This window comes from Lissotriton vulgaris, chromosome 1_1, assembly GCF_964263255.1.
Source record: "Lissotriton vulgaris chromosome 1_1, aLisVul1.2, whole genome shotgun sequence".
Lineage (NCBI taxonomy): Eukaryota > Metazoa > Chordata > Amphibia > Caudata > Salamandridae > Lissotriton > Lissotriton vulgaris.
In genome coordinates, this window is record NC_141685.1 from 2038167974 (window position 1) to 2038191500 (window position 23527).

The 23527-nt window shown below is 42.3% G+C and overlaps 1 protein-coding gene across 3 annotated transcripts in view; it reads left to right on the forward strand.

Moving 5' to 3' along the window:
* SOX5 (SRY-box transcription factor 5) overlaps nucleotides 1–23527 on the forward strand; it is a 441228-nt gene that overhangs the window by 378929 nt on the left and 38772 nt on the right. For all 3 annotated transcript variants that reach the window (XM_086920362.1, XM_086920351.1, XM_086920354.1), the window contains 2 exons: nucleotides 5871–6048; nucleotides 15881–16053. In XM_086920362.1, coding sequence (XP_086776488.1) covers nucleotides 5871–6048; nucleotides 15881–16053 — 351 coding nt within the window. The remainder of the gene's footprint in view (nucleotides 1–5870; nucleotides 6049–15880; nucleotides 16054–23527) is intronic.

Below are 23527 nucleotides of genomic sequence, written 5' to 3' on the forward strand. Positions count from 1 at the left end.
GTAGTATGTGTACACATATCCGCTAAGAACCGGGTAAAATGACAAAACCGTCAATTAAGACTTAATGTCACTATAAAAACACATTTTATGGATTCCTTATTGTCTATAATGTTTAAAGGCATTTGTAAAGTAGGTTCACCCAAAAATGATGGTGGTAAACCCTAACTTGAAATAATACTTTCAGAAATCACTTTCATTGCTGGTCCGTAATAGGGAACGTTTTTTTGGAGTTGAAAGTCCAAAGAGTGTTTGATGTCTCAACCCTAACTGCCTTTTTCCTGACCTCCAGGGTTCTGTTCTTTCCAACCATAATGTGAGTTTAATTACATTATAGCAATTGAATAAAAGCTTAAATGGATGGTTTGTGTTCAACAGTTAGTCAAATTGCATCATGTCCGGAGTTTTTTCAGGGTTTAATCTCGCTTACAGTAAAAGCAAATTATGAATCCTATTGGATTTACTGTTATGTTATAGGCTATTTGTAAAGTGCTTATACACTGAAGTCTTATGGTGCTGAGATAACACATTTTTGGTGCAGCCCTCTAGTGCAAGTAATTATTAAATGTTTTTTATTTTTTTCTAAAATGGATTAAAGAAATTCTGATTGGAGAGCCAAAGGTAAAGAGCTCGAAGATTTTTTGTTCTAGGAATTACTAGCATGTATTAACACCTGGATTTTAAACCATGCAAGAACGTGTGTAAGCCAAACTTGACTGCAATGAAATCTGGAGAAACTCGATGAACCACTCTGTGGACAATGGCCATCGCTTTAAAAACAATTAATTTTTGTATAAGCAAACAGCACAGTTGTTCTAGGTAGGTTTGCCACAGATGAAACAAGCAGCTAAATTTTGGGTCAATTGGGCATGTTTCACAATTTTCCTAGGAGCTACCACTTAAATGGCTTTGTCATAATCCAAACACCGTTGAACAAGCGCGTTTATTTTGGTATGTAAACTCTTTTTTCAATACACAGGAGAATGTAACCGATTGTTATCAGTTGAAAAAAAAGCAAGAGCTTATCACTTTTGCTACTTGAGGGCCAAGAGAAATCCCAAAATCCAGCTAAACGCACACAATACACTCCAGTAGAGAGCATGTAGGCCAGGGGTCCATCGAGACGAGGAAGGGTAATCAGTAGTGAATGCCCCACAAAGAGCAATCGGTAGCTTGGTTTTCGAAGGATCCAATTTCATAAAAATTTTGCGACACTCCCATGGTCCCCACAGAAGAAGTGTCCTGGGAAAACCAATGAATACATTGGGTCTCATCAGAATGCAGTTTGAGTTAGAAGCCAATCTAATGGACACATGTAGATGTTAAATAAAAGAGATGGTAGTATTCACTACTGTTTGATACCACAATTGAGAGGTTTGGGTTTTGGTTTAGAAAGGAAGAAACATGGCTATTTGATGGCGACCTGTCAGATAAAAAATCAGCTAACAAGGTATATTGACTGAAAGGCTAGCGTCGCTATGTCTAGAAAATAGGATGGTGTGATTGATGGTGTCAAAGGCTGCTGTCAGGTGGAAGAATCAGGGTCCCCAAACTGACGCTGCCAACCAGTCTATGGAGGATGTCCAGAACCAAAACAACTACTAGTTTGATGCTTCTACCAAGCCTAAAACACATCTGAAAATGACCAGGGATGCATTTCTTTTCCATATATCTTTGTATTTTAGAAAAGACAATATAGCTCTTGATTTATGGCCATTGCTGACAGAAGTCTCCATTATGATTGAAACCTGGGCAGTTTTTTGTAAGCAGTCATAGTAGGTACTCTAAGGATACTGCATAGCAGCCCTAGGAAGCAGCACCTCATTTCTAAAAATATATGTAGCAATGTTAAGCAGCGTGTGCTTACGGTGAGAAGTGTGAACTGTATTATTATTTTATTTACAGCTATTGTGCAAATATACTTGTGATGAGAATGTGGGGCTGCTTATCGACATGCCAAACTGATCTCTGTCTTATGAAAAATTCAATAACATTTGATTAAAAAAAATGCAAACATGTGGAAAATACAAGAGAGGGGTGGGTGGGATAGATTGTGAGTGTGTGTAATTACATGTTTGGGTGATTTCTTTGTAAAAAATGTACTAGTCCTGAAACCTATATTTCACGGAAACACATGAACTATGAACACTATTTCATGTTTCCCTTCAAATTATGGGTTCAGTCAGCATTAATGCAACCCTCAAACCAGCCTGTGGAGCTTCATCATTGTAAGTGCCGTTAGGATTATGTAGCAATGGAGGGCCATATTATGCAGCAGGGCTGTCTAAATTATTTGCCAAGAAAAGACAAATTATTAGAGGTGGGCGGAACTCGCAGAGTTAGCTAAAAAGTCAGCGAAATTCTGCAGAGTTCCGCGAGCGGCAGAGTACGGTACTTCGCACTGATTTTTAGCTGCGGAAGCTTGTCCCGAGATATAAAAGCACAAACGGCACCACGCGGCATGCCAGAGGGTGCTGCCTCTTTCTGCCACTCAAGTAAATTTTCTATTGGAGCAGCAGCTTTCTCAACACGAGCGTTTACCTTCTCAAGAGATCTCTGGTCTCTTGTCAGACATGAATAAACATATAAATAATAGTATTTTGTTACTGGATATAAACATATAAAGTGTATTTTGTCTCAAACCTGTTAAAGTTTGGTTGCCCGTCAGTGATTGAAAACTCATGTTAGGTCTGGGTTTTGACTGCACAGCTAATAGAGAGCTCTTGAATACACTGTAAAGAAGGTAGACTTTGAGTCCCCACCTTTCAACCAGTGGCTTTCTTCACCCTGCCACTTTCAGCAATTGGCTTGAGACTGTTCATTATGTCTTAGCTCAGCCAAGAGGATTATACACCTCTCGCTAGATGCCGGGGACCGAGCTTGTACTGATCAGCCTCTGATCCCTCTTTATTTGAAACCCAAAAAGAAACAGGACTGTGTGGAAGGCAAGTGAGCCTTCTATGCGGTCTACATTTTGTCCTATTACTGGCTTTATTTGGGCTAAGGAGGCATGTGCAAACCAAGACCTGTTAGCTTTGCCATTGATTGTTATCCGCATTTTGCAATGGTGAGTGTTTATCAATGGAGTATTCCCAGTGGAAAACATAATCCTTGATAAGAACTCTAATTTATTTCCTGTCAGTGCTTTTTAATTTTTCTACTACCCATCACCGTTCTAAAATTAGCAGTTTTTCACAGTGGTTTATCAACAGAGTCTCACATTTAAATATCAAACTTGTCAAAATGGATACATTTTGTGATTTCCACATCTACATGTGTGTGCTTCTGTTTCAGAGAGGCTTTATGGGAGGGGTGTATGCTCTGCTACAGTGGCAGGTGGGCATGTGACATGCTGCAGCGTTGCCGACAGCTCGCGCTGACACACTCTGGCAGCAGCCCTGACAGCAGACACGCTGCTGACTGCTTTCCAAGTGGAGGCTGGGGTTTGGTGTTTTTGTCGCTTGCCTTGATGCCAGTAGTATTTTTGTACAAATATTGTTGGATTATCAAGAGGGGTCAGAATTTTCTAATGTCTGTCTTCAGTGATGACATATTGAGTCGGAAGGAAGCATAGATTATAGAGTTTTAGGTCTGGAACCAAAAAACATTTGTGGCTGGCACTATTCTTGGTCTTTCGTGGGGTGTAGGCAGTACAAACAGCTGTTACCAGTGGATGAAGAAAGCAGACTTGTGGAGGTGGTAATGTGTGACAAGACTATCTGGAGGAGCGTTATTACTATTTTAAAAGTTTTCGGAGGATGTTCTAAAAAGTGCCTATACGCCTCCTACTTGTATTGTCTGTTCTTCATTTGCTATTATATTTGTTCCCTATGTGTAAGAGGCCAGGAAAGATTGTTTGTGCAATTCATATACAGTGCACACTAACATGATATATGCAACAGATACGTGATCACTGTGTGCCAGCAGCTCCTGGCTGTGGAAGCACTCTGCATCTGTCAGAAGCATTTGGGGAAAGGTGGAAGGGAGCCCGACTGCCTTTACTTTCACAGTAGGACACTGGGAGATAGAGCCGCACATTCATTTTAGGAAGTTCACAAGAAAAGATCAATAATTTTAGCTCCAGGTTTAACCACTGTAAAGGAGGTCACATACCACCACTACAAATCTACTACATTATATGCCACCAGCTAGTCTAACACCATGGCACAGTGTCTTGAATTAGCACTTATGTGATACAGCCTGTAGAGTCCTTGAGGGAACAAAGACCCTGAGACTTGTCCTGTAAAATGCTTGAGAATGTATACCAACGTGGCCTGCCTATATGTTTTAGGGACATGCCAGTGAATGCATGGAAATATCATTTTTGATGAACTGTACAGCTGGAGACCATGTCTGATCTCTGTGTGTGTCAAGTCTAGGGACAAAAATGGATTTGTGATGTGTCAGTGCAGTACTTTCATGCAATTCGCCTCTGCCTGAGAATTATGCATGCCGAGTAAGCAGGATAAAGATAGAAGTTTGCATTTTAAGACTCCATGGATACTGTATATGTACCCCTGTCCCGACTCTACTAGTACACTGCTCGTAGACCTCCTGCATGCATTTACATTGAATAAATACATCTGTTCAACACAAAGGGCTTCAAGTTCAGGCTGAGAGAGTGCAGCATCACTAAAAGTGGCATGGTTGCAACCAATGACCCGTCCCTCTAGGGGTTCACACCCTAAGCTGAAGTAGGAATGCAGTTCATCTCTCTGCTGCTTGACACCACTTTTCTCGACCCAAGTGATAACCAGATGAACTTATTGAGCCATGCTAAAGAACCTTTGAGCCATGGTAAATCTGGACGGGCAAAGGATGATTCCCCATGTCCCTGTCGCTCTTCGCTGCCACACACAGACTTCCACTATTTCTGGAATGCAGCTGCACTCGTAGCAGCTCCGCACAGGGCCCTGGGCATCTGCCAGGGTTTCCTGGCAGCTTGTATTCTCTCTCAGGAGGTTTTGGTGGGAAACCAAAAAGAGTGGTGTTAGCTTTGTCTGCTCACACCGTCCTAGAGTAAAACTCCACTAAAAGGCAGGCAATACTTCACCAGATGCTGAGCTGGAATACCGGTCTGCCTTTGGACGGGGGTCATGACACCCTCCGACCCTCACCTGGTGGAACAGTTGCTCTGACTCCTAGATACTCACTTTGACATTTCCCCAAAACTCCCACTTTGTGGATGGGAAGTGGCTTCGTGCCCCGCCAACAGAATGGCATACACTTCGAACTTCCTTTGTGTCACGGTTCCGCCCAAGGCTTTTTCCAGAATAGTAACATGCACAGGACAGAGTTGAAATACCATAACATGTTTGCAGCATGCCTCTGTTCAAATCAGATAGCATCCCTTTTGGAATGTCCAGCGCCGACGCAGCCCCTGAGACATCTGTATCACAGAAGTGGCTCTACACTTCCAACATTGAGGACGGAATCAATCAAAGATTATGTTGTTTTCTAAAGACTGTTATATTGTTTATTTTTTGTTTTTTTGTCTTTATACGTTAGTTTCATATTGTTTTCTCTTTGAACAAAGTATAATTTGTTGGCTTACTTCGTTTAAGGTATTTTGTAGTATGCCTTAATAAGTCTTTTGGTGGTTCTATTGACGTGGCATCTCTGTATGGTACGGTTTTAGCACCATAAAAATGGGAGGCACATATTGTCTTAGTTAATTAATCTGAAATTACTGTGCAAACACACAGATAATCGACCTCAAAGAATGTTTTTGCATGAGTGAAATTGGTAAACCTTTTACCTGCATCGCTTCACCAAGCTGACTACACAGGTTGTTTGTCTCCTTGCTTGTTTAGAATTGATAGGGACCACCATTCAAAAACTTGACAGCAGTTTGATTGATCTCTTGATTCCAGGATGAATCCGCCCAACCATTGAACCTTTCAGCCAAACCCAAGACGTCAGAACGGAGGTCCCCTGCATCGCCGTCCTCTCCACACATGCCGGCGATGAGAATGAACAGTGGTGGTGGTAATCACAAGTCTAATATACCATCCACATTGGCTAGCCCTTCAATACGAGTAAATTCAATAGGTATGTTGATGACACTATTTCATATATGACATTTACTGCATGATTACAAAGTCAAAGGTCAATTTTAAAACTTTGACATGCAACCATTGGCCAATGGTTCTGCCTGTTTCGTCCACAAAATGGGGCCATGTTGGCTTATTTAATATAACATAAGTAGTTTGGAATAAGCACTCAAATGTCAATAGCCTTAAAATTGTATGTGGTTTTAGACATGCACCCAAATTAAGATGTCCAACTCCTCAGAAGGTTGAAATTGACTTGGGCGGAATTACACCTTTTGCTTTTTTCGCTCACTTCTAATTGTGTCACTGATCCCAGCCCTGCCGCATAGCTGGTTGCGATTTTCTATTGTCCGTGTTCGAGGAATCTGTGGATTGCCATGATTCCACCTGAAAAACGTTTTACTGCCCCTGCTCTTCTTATTCAGATAGTTGAGCCTTTATGCCTTGTTTTCTGGACCAGTGCAAATTGTGTTTTATCCTTTATCTGCCTGAGAAGTAGTTTGTATTGGAGCAGGAATACCCTAAGAAACAGTATTGGCGATTGGTGCAGACATTAACACTGATTCTATCAATATTAATTGGTTGGCACAGAATCTAGTATGAATGCTATCAATATTGTTCGATTGGTGCAGAATCTAGCAATAATCCTAACCATATTGTTTATTTGACAATTACGGCTGACCAAGTTACAATTGGCAAAACAAATTAACTAACCTGAAACATATTCATAAAGGTAATCTTATGACTTCTTTTGCTTTTCCTATGTTTTTGAATGTCCTGTTTTGAGGTTTTACACTCTTTTCCCAACTCCCTTATTTCCAGTATGTAATACATTGCTCTGTTCCAATATTTTCACAAGTGTGATCCCTGCGTGCTTTGCCTTCCAGAAGCAGATTTAAAAAGCTGTACCTGTAATGAGTGATACATAATGTCATTGGATAACAACTGTTAGATGACAAGAGCAGTAAAGGTCACTGTTATAAGAAAGTTAATGTGTTCTGCCATTAATAAATCATGGAAGACTGTAGACTAAGAGATAACAGGCTTAAGGTATTGTAAATGGCATGGAGTCAATGCCAGCTTTCAATATTGAAAGAGACGTTTTGAGGTTGCGGAGCAGGACGCTGAGCTGTGCTGGAGATCAGACTGAGTAGGCATTCACACTACTCATCGCGGCTGTTTTGAGTCCAGTGTTATCAGCAGGAGTGCAGCATGGGGCACTGCAAGCATGGTAGCCTGGTCAGTCGGGTAGTGACGATTTAAAGCTGTAAAGTGTGCAGGCGAAACGGGTCCCAGGGCCCATGTCAAAAGTGGGCCTGTGCCACCTGTGAGTCAGGGCTAGGGTCTTCTGTTGCACGCTGTGAATAATGTGAGATCGTCGGAGCAAAAAACATCCTTAACTCTGCCACTTCTGGATTAAAAGTATTAATGATCATTGTTTTACCTTCTAATAAGGCGAACTTGTAGCATTAATAGACATGTTGCAAAAGTCCACTTCTTGAATCTTTTTTCTAGTTTTTTTATTTTGAGAGTGTACTCGTGTCCATTTACAGCTTATGAATGATGGAATTAAGGTACCTTTCGCATTTTCATACACCTGAATTGTTGATTTGTTTTCAAGTTGCATCGTTTTGTTCTATCCCAAAAAAGGAGCCATTCAGCAGTAAAGACCATGTCTATAAAAAAAAGTATATCGCCTTCCAGCCTCACGTTTTTTCCCTCCTAAAAATACAAAAAAATCGATCATAACTTGTGCCTCATGTTAATTCGCCATGTCTGTGTCACTGGGTAAGAGTGTACTCTGTAGAATACCTCATGCGTCTTCTCTCTAAACCGAACTTCCAAAAACCCATGATGTGGTGGGGAAGTCATGGAATCTAGGAAAGAATGAGGGTTATAAACCTTTACGCATCTGTTCCCTAGTCATCTGCAGCTTCAATTAAATAATTCAGTATATCCCATTGAAAGAAGCCGCAGATTGTTTTAAGATATGATGCTGTTATAGGATGAACGGAGTCTTGGGATCAAATAAAAGGCTATCCTCGCCGCTATTCTTCTGACTCACGGACACTGCTGAAGCTCTAAGGCGTCACACTGTGTTGTACATTCTTACATTGCTTCTTAGCTTCCTTAGGAACTACTGCTCTGTGTCTTAACTTCTTAACTTATTCTTAGTAACTTAATAAATACAACCTAACTACCAGAAGACGTGTCTTGCTACTTACTTAATTCCATTTACAACACACTGCTGTTGAAATGGGACTGGACTGAAGACTGTTTGTGTGTTTATGAGGATGCATAAAGTTCCCGTGCTTAATTTGTGCAGGTGTTTTCTGGTGGTGGGCACCTGCACTCATTTTTTGGAGCCCCGACTTATCTGTCTTCATCAATCTTTGACCCTCTGCAAGGGAGGCAAAGAAAGAAAAGGGAGAAAGAAAGAAGATGGTAGGGAAAGATAAGAAAATAGTGATTCTGTATGAAAGCAGAAATAAAAAAGAACCTGCAGGATGAAGCTTAAAAATAGAGGAAGTGTACAGGAGGAGGAATCAAGACTACACATGTTTGGTGTTCAGCAGGGCTGATGGCGACTTCGAACCCCACACTTACTTTAAGGTAAGCCCACACCAAACTCTGCTGCCTTAAGAAGAAAGTGAACGTGAGGCCTCGGCTATTATCCACAGCAGGTTACAGCCTGCAATAGACAGGCCGTGGGAAACCAGAGTAGGCACTTAATGATATGCCTTCCAACCCTTGAAAACACATTCCACCCTATGAAAAACACAGATGCTAATAATATGAGCATCTCTTCTAAAGAGAGAAAGCTACTGGTGATTTGAGAAAAATGTACTCGTTCTCTCAATCAATCGTGACCCTAGTTGTGTGAAGATAAAAGTACTTTCAAAACAAATGTGGGTTTAGGAAGCCAGACCTAAAGACCATGTTTTTGCTTATTACTGTACGATAAAGTCTGCCAGGACAGCAACGCTGTGATGTTGATGTACCTTGTAAAGGCCTATTTGAACTTACCACCTGTCAGTCAAACAGGAGATGGGCTGCCAAGGAGACCTTTGTGTATAAAAGAGGCTAGATGCATGGAGGTGGTGGTCCTCTGTCCAGTGGGCCCTCACTGCTCCCATGCAAAGTGGTCGTCTGCCAAACCTGGCTATTAATTAAACTCAACGTTAATGACGCGTGTGCATCAGTAAGTGAACGCCATATGGTGGGTCCTTTACCTTTATTTTCCTTCATTTCTGTCAGAAAATAATGAGCCTTGTCCTGCACTGCGCCGAGGTATCATTTCAGTTCTACTCACGTCTATTAAGCCTTTTTCTTCACGCCAAATTTTTTGGCAACTAACAAAAAACATACGGAGAATGTGCTATTAATTGCTGTCTGGTGCCAAGTCTTTTCAGAGATAGCGATACTTGGGAAAACCCAAGTGAAGGCTGACTGAAGCTTTCAGCTCACACAAAATAAGGTCTGCGGGAAGTAGTCCCCAAAAGGATGTTTTTCCCAATATCTTTTGCCTGAGGAGCAGACTCCCCAATCAGTTGATGTTTCCACTATCTGCTGGCAGTCATTTCTTTATTTCAAATTGTAGTGGTTGTAAGGAAAAGTGCGTTAAACCAAAATATTTTTGTTGAGGAAAGGACTGCAGGTAGATGGGTTTATAAATATGGCAGTACCTCTCCATGTAAGTTTCGGCTCCAAGCCAATCCGGAGAGGAGGCTTATCTGCCAAGGCTGCAAGTCCCAAACATCTGTTCAGAACTCAAAAATCTCTGTTCGGTACACTGCCGGCCTGATAAATATTCACCAGCTGATATTAATGTATTAAAATGCTGTCCAGAGGTTATTCATTCTAAATGGTTCATTTCAGTTGCATTGCGTTTCCTCCACAGTACTGCTCTTTGGTACCTTCTCATGTGTGTGAAACTCTGCATACTTTAAGTCACAGTACAAAACATGCAAGCATTCCTTGACTGAAAGGCTCTGCACAGAGCGACCCAGGGGGCCTGGGTTCTAGTGTCGGCTCTCCTGTCTTTCATATTGGTTTTCTCTGTGCTTATTTTAGGACATTCTACCCTAATTGAGTAGAGTAGTTTACTTGCATGTTAGTCCTTCAGCTTTGAGTTGCTCCAGTGCTTAGAGGCCCTCTTCCCAGTTGGAGACCCTGGGCTGCGGGTTTGGCCTATACCTCGAGTTTGGGCCATTTGACTCGGGTTCCAGCACTTTGACAACAGTTATAGCCCTGGTCATTAGGCTGCAATGCTTTATTGGAGTGATGGACGTAGCTACTTGAATCACTTGCAATCACGAGTGGTGAAAACTACAGAATGGAATTGAGGGGGCGTGAGTTCACCTTTAGGGCTAGACTCACACCCTCCAGGGCTAGGCACACACACCCCAGGGATAGGCGCACACACCTGCTCGGTGTCAGAATATCGTAGCAAGTGATAGTGTGCGATACGAATACAGATATCCTAAACTCTAACTTCCCTACTTGACCAAACTGGGGGAAACTGAACAAAATTCCTTTGTTCATTTCCTTCTGCCTCAGGTCCTGTATGTTCCTCAAAATTATGAGTGCATAGAAGCTGGCTAGGCTCAAGTATACAGCAATCTAGGGAAACAGGACAGCTGCCTAGCATTCATGGTTTCCCTTTTCTTGAAACTGGCACACGTAAGAAAATGGGGTCCCTAAAAAAACACCGCAAATTGATACCTATTATTTTTATTTATAAGTCTTGTGACTAGAAACTCACATTAATTTTTTTTTGCAAACTCTGGGCATCCAGTTCCCACTACTTTCAAGCACTTTATGGATTGGAACTCTGGCGGAAATACTTGACCGATTTAGTTCTACTGCTGTGATCATGGTGGGCTATGTTGCCAAAAGTTTCCATTGGTGCAAAAAACAGGACAAATTCATTTGCATTAATTTTATGAACTGCCTTAGTTATAGGAAATGCAACATACTGTATTTGAGCCAGCGTAAATGTGCACAAACTGATTTAATATTTTTCTGCTGTTTGCAAAAAGAAAACCTGCAGAATACCAATGTATCACTTTAATAGTTTTATTACATAGAGATAACCCGGAACTGCAAACTCGTTTTCCTCGTATATATATACAAGAAAAAAATATTGAACCTGACTAGAGGCTGTTAGCGTTAAACAGACATACAAATAGACTATCATCAAACATGTTAGCCATGTTCAGTAAATGTTGTAAAATCTATTCATACATTTTGCCTGGGTTATATCGAATGGGCCAACAAAGTGTTTCCGACATTCCTTATTTCACAAGCCTCAAAACAGGGCCAAATGTTTATGCCCTGAGTTTGCAGTAGTGAAAAGTCAATATAACACACCTGCCCAGTTCTCCTCACAGCTCAGTATTTAGCAGGAAGCCAATGCTTTGCATTGTGTGATCTTGGCAAATGTTAGATGCGGAATCTAAGGATAGACGAGGGGTGTGCAATCTGACATGATTAGGCAAGGCTCTTTAGAAACGGAACATTCATAATTGAGACAAAAAGGGTATTAATAACACTTTCCCAACACGGCAGTTAGCCATTTTCTATGTTCATTCTTTAATCTTTGTGTTTTTCAACAAATCATCGGATTTAATAGCGTGTTTTGGCAGATTAGAGGATTTATGCCCCAGATGTTTTTTGTTCTAAAAATGGATTAGGGTGCAAAGTTTGCTGGAATCCAGTGAACATGTTGAGGCAAGCCGGTCATTTTGTGTGCGATTAGCGCCCGCCGTCTGTCCACAATCCTTCCATCTGCCGCTCGTCACCGAACGAGCTGTTTCTATTGATCCGCGGGTCCCACGTCGAAGGCGCGGTTCTGGTCTGTTTTGTGTGCTTTGGAGTCACTTCTCTGTCCTCTCGTGCACTCTTTCTTATTCGGCAGCATCGACACACCTTGCAGCGCATACGAAGCCAAACTTCATTCAGTAGCGCCTAAATTTTCCGCTAGTTCAACAGGCGCGAGGTCGTTTTTCAGAAACTGTCAGATGGCTTCCTGCGCTCTTAAGAAGCGTTTCTAGCTCCGTCATCACTAAATTGCATATTTAGCCGGTGCGCTTAATAACTCTAATCCTATCGGTGTTGCTGCCAAACAAGCACGTGATCGCTCGACCTCTCACCGTCCCCGTACATGCGGTACTTGAAATGACGCTGGATGTCTGCAAGGCCAGGCCACCTTCAACATGGCCGCCGCCCTGCATGATGACAACTGGAAGTTATCCTATGGGGAAAGAGAGAACGCTGTCCTTCAGCAGCTTTACGGTGGTGCAACATAAAATGACGCCCCCCGCCCCGTAATGCATAGAGGGGCCCCAGTTTCCTGAATCTCAAATATATTAATTAGCCTCGGTCTGACTGGGGGACCCCTGAAGGGTTGCCCCTCCTACTGAAGGGTTCCTGCGTTACACCCCTGGCATGTACAGATCATACCCCTTCTACCACAGGTTGAAGAGCAGCTTTGCCCTTCCTCGTTATTTTATTAGTAAATTGCGATTCTCGCACTCCATTGAGCTTAAAATCCATGTTAGCAAAATTCCATTTTGCTTCATTGTTCTAAGGGGAAAATTAATTTTCTCTAATATTAATGTAGTTAAAGAATAAGGTCAAAGTTCATCCATATAAAGGCAGATTGTATAGTTTATTTTTCATCGTACATATGTGTGCTGAGTTTCCACAGTTGCTGTAAAGCCATAAATAACACTGTTTACTATGAAAATGATGTATACAAAATATGCATTTAACAGCTCAGTAGGTCTGTAATTAGCATAAGTCTGCCCGAAGATAAACTGCATATGGTATTATCGGAAAGAGTTGGGTGCACAAAGAAACTGATCATGAAGGAGGTGATGAACCAGTTTTAATAATCAGCCACCTAGGATGCTCCTGGATAATTTGGCCTCGTCCCGTCATCTCTCAGATTTTTTCTGTCTGTAGCCAAGTCCTTTAGATGTTAATAAAAGCTTATTTGTATATATGTACATATACATACAATTATCAGTCATCCTCCTTCATCTATTGGTTTGTTGTGGTGTCATTCACATTTCTCCGGCACCAACCATAGCATAGAGTATTGGGCAATGGGTCAGGAGACTTCAGTCATTGGTTCTCCTCTTTGTGACAGGTATCCAGCGAGCAAGCCTTGGCCTTATACGCCGTAATGCTTACTTAGCAGATTAATGTGACTTTGAAAATATTTCATAAATCATTGAGGTGTGGCACGCTGTCTCATGAAAGCACAGTGCACATGATCTGCCTGTGCTTTCACCCTGAGTTTACCACACCAGTACCATGAACTATCCTCTGTGGTATTGCTGCCATCTGTCTATCAGTAGATCCAGTTGGATATGGAGCTTTCACGCTTGACTATTGTCAATTGCCACCGCCCCATACATGTACTGATATCTCCTGTCACCCAGCCCCTGCCTCTTCCTGGAGTATTACCCAAACATTATCGCTGGGCAAGGATGCATCACCAGCGGCTATAGAGCGAGCAGCTGGTATTAGGTGATGCCCATGCAATGGCAACATGCCAGCTCATGCAAAATTGATATTTCATGCATTTAAATGGGGATGCCTTTACCACATAGCATTATCCGAATGATACCCACAGTGCTTTTATTCCAGAGATTTGTTGCGTATTGGCAGCAACTTTGTTTTTTGGGTGCTTAAGTGCAGTGTGCTTGGTCAGCACAGGAGTGGCAGCCCCCAGCTCCTTCAGATTGACCGTTATATTTGTGCATTAGGTACCCTGAAAGCATATTTCCTGTCCGCGCATGCCTGTTGCACCTTGTGTATTCTACTGCCCCATGTGGTTGCTTTACTAAGCTGTAGCGGATGTCTGAGCCAGTAAAAGTGGGCTTCAGTACATGCAAGATAAACTCTCTTAGCATACCTGTACGTTTCCTTCGTCAGCGTACATTGCGCTGTCTCCAGCTACCTGAGGATAGTGAATGATCCTAGTTCAATGGTAGTCACTTCACTGACCACAGAAGGATGGTAGGATGCGTTGGCCTTGGTGGCTTTGTAGTTTCTGTCCTGCACGTCACACCAACTCGCGACAGCTACGCTCTACTTCATAAGCCACCTTACCTGCAACTGGAGCAATACCTTCTGTTTGGAACACACAGGCTCTTGGTAGATTTTTTTAAATTTAAAATATAAATTTAAAAATATTCTGTTTATTTTTATGAGCTCTTCACAGCGCAACAGAATATGCAAGCATCGTGCAGGTGTGACAAAACAGTGGCATCTAGGTAAACGCCTTTGGTGTGAATATCGCAGCATGCATTTGTGTGGTGCAGACACTAGAAAATAGAAGCAAGAGCGCTACATGCACTAGCTCCACAATGCGTATGCTGAGGAAGAAAAATTATTGGCGCAGTGGTCTGTGAAGGTGGCAGCAATAAGTGTCGAAGTGCCGGCAGGTTGGAGCACTGGTTGCAAAGTCCCAGAATGGAAGTCCAAGCTCAGTCTCTGATAGACCCTCGGTTGCTCTGTACCAAAGTTTGCCTGTTTCTATATGTACTGAAGATACTCGTGCTGACTATTGCTTCACGTTGGAGCCGCCTTGAAACAGAATTGCCATTTGTAATAAATGATCATTGAAACAAGGCCATCTGAGATCTAATAAGGCTTGGAAGTCACAGGTCAGCATGGAGGAGCAGGGGGTTAGGTAGTGTGTACCCCAGCAAAGGATCATTGCCTTGGGCTTGCATAGGTGACTTCTGTAAGCATAGTTGATTCACTTACCTTGTAAACAAAGTATGCAGAAGGGCTTAGCGGCCCTGAGAAAGTCTCTTACTTTAATAGACTCCATATTGTAAACCGAGTGATGGCCTCTGCTGAAGAGTGCTCCTTCTGACACCGCGCTTAGGAGAAGCATGAAACATCACTGCAGGGACTGCTTTTGTGAACTCGCCACTTTCACTCACAAACCCAAGGACCTTTGGTCTCAGCACAAACCATTGTCATTTCTGAATGCTACCTTACTGCTGTGTGTCTGTGTTTGCACAGCTGCAGTTGTCATTCACAATGTGGTGCTCCTAATACTGTGGCTATGGTTACAAAGACAGTCTGTAACGTGTTACGTTGAGAGGTCCTATAAACGTGCACATTGTATGCATTAAGGGAAGCTTTTTGCCACCGGCCTCAATTTTGATAAGTACAGTGAATTCTGCTTGTAAGCCACCAAAGAACTTGATCCAGACAGCACGGTTCCAGTAATTATATCTTATGTTCAGACAGCCACTACTTTTGTTTCCAGTGGCTTCTCTCAGTGTTGGGATATCACAGAAGCCACAATAATCCCAAGAACACCAAGGTAACTTTAATGTGCCACACTATGTGCATCACACTGCGCTAGGGTATGTTAGGTTAAAGCTTCTTGTGCGAGTGCCACATTTGACAACTCATGGCTTCTTGGCACTAGATCACTCGTGCATGGTACTGGAACAGAGAGTAAATGCTACAGCGAACTATATTTAATTTGTAATCAAAGATAACACAGCAAACCGTAGAATACAACCATCAGCCGCCATCACAAAACATTGTCTCGAGCAATGGGAAGTAAAGAGGTAATTAGCTAAATCAGCCATAATGTCATTGTCCCCTATGATGGCGGCCTGGTAATCAACATTGAAATGATGCTTCAGTCTTTGACCAGATGTATTCAAGGATGTAAATGTTTTGTTTTTCCAAGCATCATTTGAGAGCCTGTGAATAGGTAAGAAATGCCTTGGGAGAAACCATTCTGAAATGTTAGACTGACTTGAAACCTTTCCATCTTTCCCTTTCAGATATCCTCTCCTCCATCACGTCGTCTGGCTATTTAAATGACCACGAGGCTGTCACCAAGGCTATTCAGGAGGCGCGACAGATGAAAGAGCATCTTCGGAGGGAGCAGCAAGTGCTGGATGGGAAGGTGTCAATGGTGAACAGCCTGGGCTTGAATAACTGCAGGACAGAAAAGGTTGGTTTTTCCCATGAGCCCCGCTTCCCTGATCAGATTGTCCCCCAGGCTCTTCTCGCGTCCTCCCATAAAGCCTGCATGTTCAAGGAGATATGGTCGCAAAGAATAGGGTAATTCCATAAGACAGCTTTCCAGGCTGGTAAGGCTTTGTTGCGGCTTGCCAGAAAGCATTACAACTGGGCAGATTCTTACAGTGTCTGGGTGGTAGTGAAAACAGACGGGATTTCACAGGTTGCCAGAATCGAATGTGGGTTTGAAAATATTTAAGCTACTTAAGAAACATAAGCTTTTACTGAAATTTAGTCTCCGCTTCAGAATATTTGACAATTATAATGACATTTTCTCTGTGATGTTCCTGGACTGCACACTGTGTATCAGTGGCATATTATGCTAGATATCTCTGGATAAACTGCACAGCTCATGATTTCTAGCACCACCTATCCCAAATACGTTACGCAAATAAAGCTATGGATGTGCTTTTTGAGCATTCTTGAAGCCTAGTATGTCTGTAAGCATATATGAAGCAAGTGCTCTGGTTACATTTATGTCATTGACAATGTGTGTTCTGTGCTAGCATAAATGGACGTGCAAGCTTAGTAAAACCTACAGTTTGGATTCAAAGACGGTTTCATTGTCTGATAGGACAATCGCTTAAGTGAGGCTCTCTTTGTGGAGGGAAAATGTGCTGCCCTACAGAGTCAATATCACAGATGCCTAAAAGGTGGTTTTAACAAAGCGACATATTGTGCATGCAAAAGAAAAACACATTCCGCACAGCACTGCCGCATGGCCCCCATTGGTATTGTTTGTTGACAGATTTGGGATTCTGAGACCCCTTTTCCACAGGATGGCCCTAAGGTCCATTTGCAGTATTTTCTATTATCACGTGAAGCTGCATCGCACATGCCTCTAATAATAGTTGCACCAATTGTTTTATTTAAAAAAAAAATCTAAATATACCAAATTCCTTTACTCTGCTGATTGTCCTCAGGACAACACTGCTCGTCATGCTCCACAGAACATGGTAGTTTGTTGCTTCATTTATGTAAATGGTTTGTTGCAGGGTAAATGGCCGCACAGGCTCATCCTGTGCAGTCTATGGGTCGACATCAGTTAGCATCTTTATTAATGCTGCCTCACAGGTTCCTCTGTGGATCCAGGGATCACTGATCACAGGTAAATCAGATTAGGTGTTGGCGGTTTCCATTGCTGGAGATGGCCAACGATGGAGAAGTCCAGCCCATGTACCACTGTATGAGCTAATGTATATGGGGCAAAACACCAGTTCATAAACGTAACAAAAAATGTACTCTCCCAAGAACAAAAACTGAGTTCTGTTGTCCAATGATTTTTGTATTACCCTACATTGTAATACTTCCCCAAGACATTTTCATAAAACGTATAGTTGATTTTCAAGATTTTTTTTCAGGTAGATACATGAGGTCAGTAAACTTGTTATGCGTAAATGCTGAATAGTGTTTTACATGTGAATGAAAATCTGTGATGAAGTACCAGTCCATAAGCATTTCTAACCCAAGAGGGACAAAATGATTCAGTTAGGGTCCCCAAAGTTCATAAATGATGTGGGAAGGAAAGCACTAGTTAAAGAAGGGTCAAACTCTAGTTGTGATTGGACAACCTTATTAGTCAATGGGTAGCTAATTCAACATGAGCTTCTACCAAATAAAAAACAACTTCCTAGACATTTGGTTAAAGAATCAAGAAAAACTATTAATTGCATCACTGTGATACGAAACAGAGCTGTATGATATGAGAGTTTTCATCCGAAAAAATTCTCCGACAGAGCCTACCGTATGGGCAGTTCCGGAGAAGTTCCAAATAAGACTCTTTTGAGCGTACCACCTGCCTCACTGAAATACTTCTAGCATGGGGATAGCCATCAAGGCTCTTGAAGAACTCAGTTGAAAGAGCCTGGTGAACACCTCACAAATCGTATCCTGGGCTAAACCACTAAAGGTGCACCTCATAGCAGTGAACCACTTATCCAGTAACCTGACCGAGCAGAGATTTGCATGAGGGACTGTTAAACACCACTAGATTGTTCTCTTGGCATAAGATTTCCCTAGTTTTTGCTAAGCTCTGAGACCTGAATGAAAGGGTGATAATGTTAGGAGGTTGGGCTCGTGCATTGAAGAGACTGGACAGCCATGAGACTAAACAGCTGGTCTGATGAAGAAGATCTCATGTACTACTAGTATTACGTCAAATCCTGAGGAGCAATGGCAAGGAAAATGTGCATGCCGGTAACATGTCATCGAGGGTAAAAATGTTCACTTTCAAGCATTCATTCAGATAAGTTTTTACTCCAGGATCATGATTGTTTCATTAGACAACAGATCCTAAGTTTTTGGAGAACTCTTCCTTCTTCTCTCCTTACAACTCCTTCAGTCTCCTTCTCCCACCTCCCCTCATCAAACATCCAACGGTCAAAGAAAATATTTTCCGGGTAGCACGCCCATTTTTTAGTTTGCACGCTTAACACACTGAGCACAACTCTGTTATATTTCAGAATGTTATTTGAAACGTTGAACCCCATTGATGGGTCGGCTTTTTTTATAATCAAAAGTAATCAAACCTCATGCAGATTTAGTTTTTGGTTCTTATGCTTCATCAGAGAAAAATATGGTATTTAAATCAAATTTAGAATACGGTGCTCAGTTAAACATTGTACTTTGACCAAAGAGGGCCACGAATGCTCAGACTTCGTACACCTTGTAAGACAGATCCAGTGGTCTGGCCACAGGCTCTCATCCCAGGACACTGAGGTTCATCGGTTTGAGTCTTGCCATTTCCTAAACGGGTTATCATCCTTCTAATGTGGCCAACTATAACACTGTGTATCTATGCAGTCAGAATCAATTCAGTGAGTGACATGCAACACATAGAAAGCTATTTCTATCAATTTGTGATTCCATTGGATCAGCAGCAGTAGAAATGTGTGAAATCAGGTGAAGGAAATGTTGCTATATTTCACATTTGTTCTAGGTGAGCGCATCGGGAATACTGTAGCTGGTACTGGTGAGATTTCACTTTGATGGTTCAATTCAGAAAAAATCAGGATAAAAAAATCTAAAATTGTCTTCTGTAAAATAATTCCATGGTTTGTACAACTTCTGACTTTGGCATTCATAAAGAATCAACGGGAGTACTCTTCAAAATTTATGATAGTTAAACATTTTCTTGAGAACTCCGTTGCCTAATTATTTTGCATATATGAAATTTATACCTGGTAAAACATTTAACAAACCTTACAAAGACGCTATTGTGAACTTAAATTTAACTTCAATTACGTCCCCATTAAATTTGAGGTTGCTATTCTGGTCCTCAACACAAGTACATTGCAAGCATCTCCAGGGAGGGAATCTACGTGAAAGGGAGAAGTTAAACCATCAAATTTAGGCTGGGTTATTCGGTCACTTTTGCATGGGTGTCCTCCTAGGAATACCAGGAAAACTGCCTTTATCCCTCCAAAATGAAGGGTGACAATGTGAAATGTAGCTTTTGCACCATACTGACAGTATTCACCAATCCTCTTTGCAAGAGTAGAGTAAAATATGAGCAATCTGGAATCTGAAAATCATGGGTGCACCTTTAAAAGTCATGCCCTTATTATTACTGTCAGCGACTTTCATGCAAGGTTTGCATTTTCTTCCATTGTACATGCCTTGCAAACGTGTAGTAGAAACACAATTAGGACTAAAATTGCCGTCAGTTGTAGGCGAATTATACAAAGCAGGTGAAAAAGATTGTAGTTCATGCCAAATTTATCATCTCTTAGAAAAATATTTAACTTTTTCAAGCAAAATGCTGCCATTGTAATTGTGTAGGCCTTGTTACCATAAGTGAGAATCTCGATTCCCGGATGCTCAACCCAAAATCCACATGTACAGGAAGAAGCTCCAGCTAATATATGTGCACTGAGATCATGTGTTACATGTGGTGCTTTTCATGGTACCATAACTGATGTGTCAGTGGATGAAGATGCCGGATAAGTTCCCATATCTGCCCTTATGCTCACACATAATACACTCCCATAGTGCGGCGCATGCTTCGGCTGCTACGGAAGGTGCCTGTGTCTCCTTGTATCCCAGCTAGAACTGTGCTGAGAGGGGAATCAGCAAGTCAGCCACATGAAGGTGGGATCACCGGCTCAGCAGCATTTGTATTCAAATATGTAAGCATTCTTGAAAGGATGTTGGGAGCATAAATTCCCATCCGATGCTCCGCTTGTAGGAATGACTTTAACACCCAGCCGGATGCTAATGCGAAGTGACTCAAGCCATTCCTTGCAAGCATAGCTAAATTGCTGTTATTTGTGAGGCACATTGACTTCAGAGGTGGATGGTTACATTCAGATACATCGGGGCTCGTTTTATTGTAAAGATCCCGCAACGCAGAGACAGCTCCACCTACGTCTGCTCTGAACTCCCCTCCCCCATTGCTCCCCTGTGTAACTGGGAATTGTCAAGTGACAACCGACCAAATCATTTTGGACTGAAGCCTTCATCCTGACTTCTCTATTCTTGCGACGCAGACCTTGTGGTTGAATCGGGAAGCCCATTAAAAGCATTTTGATGGTATGGAAATTCATCTTCGTGAAGCGCCCAGACCTCAGAGCCGCATGCTGCTTCGCTGTGGTTACAGATCAGTCATTCACAAAGAAGGGCAGTAATTGTGCTGACGGCTAGTGCGGCAATGGAAGTACATTAAAATAATCCCAGGCCTTCCACCATGGCACTGCGAGTTAATCTTATTTAATGCAGATCAGCTGTTGCTCTAACACATGACTTTGTGCTGGCCTGTGGTAACTCTGCCCGGCTTTGGATTAGGTAGCTGGAGTGGAACCATCTGCATTCACTTCATTTGGTTACTTTGCTATTGTCTGGCTTCCCCTTTGCCCATCACCTCCCACTCCACAACGAGCATTTATCACCACTTTTCATAGTTGCAGGCTGAGTCTGGGACAAGGAGGGCTTGAAATTTGTGCTTGCAGGCTGAGTCTGGGAGACAAGGAGGGCTTGAAATTTGTGCTTGCAGGCTGAGTCTGGGAGACAAGGAGGGCTTGGAATTTGTGTTTGCTTTTCAGCTTCTCTTTCTCATTGGTCTCTGCACTCACTTTTTTCCCGATGATCCTCAAGTAGTGCTCGAGTGGTCTTTTCTGTCATTTGTGTTGCTTGTGAGGCTCTGACTTTTTGCTTTTGAATGCTCTAGTTGCATTGCCCTTACATCCACACATTTGCGTGGCTAGTGTTTTGCATTGTCACAATAAAAGGCTGGATTGGTGGACGTAAGTCCGATGGTCAGTGTATGCTTCTGAGTTTGCCTGCATGGATCGATTCCATATATCTTCCCATAATTATGTATCAATCACTTACCAAGCAACCAGATCTAACTCACTCTGCTGCAACTCAGTTAAATGCTCTCAAAACGTATACACGCTTTGAGGGACAACTCTGGAATGTTGTAGCACTGACCAGACTACCACCATTGAGTCTTTCTACGGCCCTTCCCTGTTTCTGACTGTAGCTCTTATGTTTCTTCCACATTTTCATAAATCGATAGGTAGGGTGGCTACCGTTTCCAGTTTATGAACAAGATATTAAAAACTAAACATGAAGACCCAGTGAGTCTAGACGCAGTAGGCCTAATAAATACATTTTTATAGAACATGTTAAGATGCCTTTATATGGCTAAAACACAGTGAGAATTGTGAAAGTGCGCCCAAGGCAATATCCTACGCCTGGTTACTGCATGTAGTGACAGTACAGTAATGGGACTAGTCATCTGTTCTGCTACTGACATTTGAAAACGTAGCAGGTGATATTGTTGGGTCTGGAAAGTAGAAATCAAATAAATGGTAGTCACGACAAAGGACTTAAAAGTACAAAACCTTATATTGATATTGATTGAGGATGGATCAGTGAGTCAAAGGCCTAGACATAGAGGGATTTGCAGGACACTAGTTTCAATCTTGGCAAGTACATCTCAGCCTTCCACTTTTCCTAGGCTGGTAAATTGAGCACCATTATATTGGGTAAAAGTAGCATCTGTTATTTACAATGCTTAGAAAAAACAGAGGTGCGGTGTGAAGAACTAGATAAAAAAACAATTTACTATTAAAAAGTACAGGTCATCAATATTCAGGCAATGAATAATTACAGCTATCAGCATTCCAAGACACATTTGCTTTCTCATTAATTGGTGTTCTTGAAGCATCTTGTGCACAGAACTAGTTTCTGACATCTTCAAATCAAGTCAACATAACCAAGCAGTTATTTGGAGGTGTTGCCTTGTGAAGGAATTGTCATGGCCTCATGTTCTTAGTCCTGGGTTAACAGCGCAGCAGTCTTTTAGACCTACTGTTACCGATGCTTCAAAATACATCTAGAGTGGGCTTTGGCTACACGAAAGGAGAGCATTTCCCCCTCACCTCATACTATTAGTTGTTAAGTGTATGATTCCACCTTTGAGAAGTGTCTTCCTTTGTAATGGCCTAGGGACTATTTTACATCTGAAAAGTGCATTCAGTGATCACACTGTCAGTCAATCCTATAACTCCTATATATATTGCACACAGTACACACTTACTTTTTGCTAATTTTTCCAGCATTAGCAATTTCAATAGGTATGGCTTTAATGTGTTAATGGACTACTGACGAGAGCGGACACTTTTCTCCTCCTCCTATTTGCTCACAAGCTCGTTTGCACTCTGCCTGATTTGCACATCTTTTTAAAATATCCTCCCAGTCTTTTACTGAAATAATTGTTTTAACTTTGTATATTACTGCTTTGTTTGTGGGAATTGACTTGGGAGGGGTGTGGAAACGCTCAGTAGGCGGGACTCAAACCGGGGTGCAGACTGCTTTAATTGTACTGCCGAGCCACCATTTTTGCCCCTGCGGAGCGGTCTAGTCGCTCTGGAGGGAATAAAAGGGACGCTGCGCCAGCGCGCTCGACCCCTGACGAGAGCAGACGCTTTTCTCCTGCTCCTATTTGCTCACTTGCTCGTTTGCACTCGGCCTGATTTGCACATCTTTTTAAAATATCCTCCTAATCTTTTACTGAAATCATTCTTTTAAATTTGTATATTACTGCTTTGTTTGTGGGAATTGACTTGGGGGTGGTGTGGAAATGCTCAGTAAGCGGGACTCGAACCGGGGTGCAGACTGTTTTGATTGCACTTCTGAGCCGCCATTTTTCCTTCTGCGGAGCGGTCTAGTCGCTCTGGAGGGAATAAAAAGGGACGCTGCGCTAGCGCGCAGCAGACACGCGCAGCGGGTGCGCCGCTGGCGTGCCAAAGGCAAGCCCGTCTGCGCCCGTCAGCGTCCCGAAGGTGCCAGGTGCAGGAGATGCTGTCCATTTGCCTGGAGGGCATCGCGGTAAGAACATGTCAAGGCTCATTTATAGTGGAGACAGCCTCATGAAGATTAGTAGCTAAAGTAAATGTCATTTA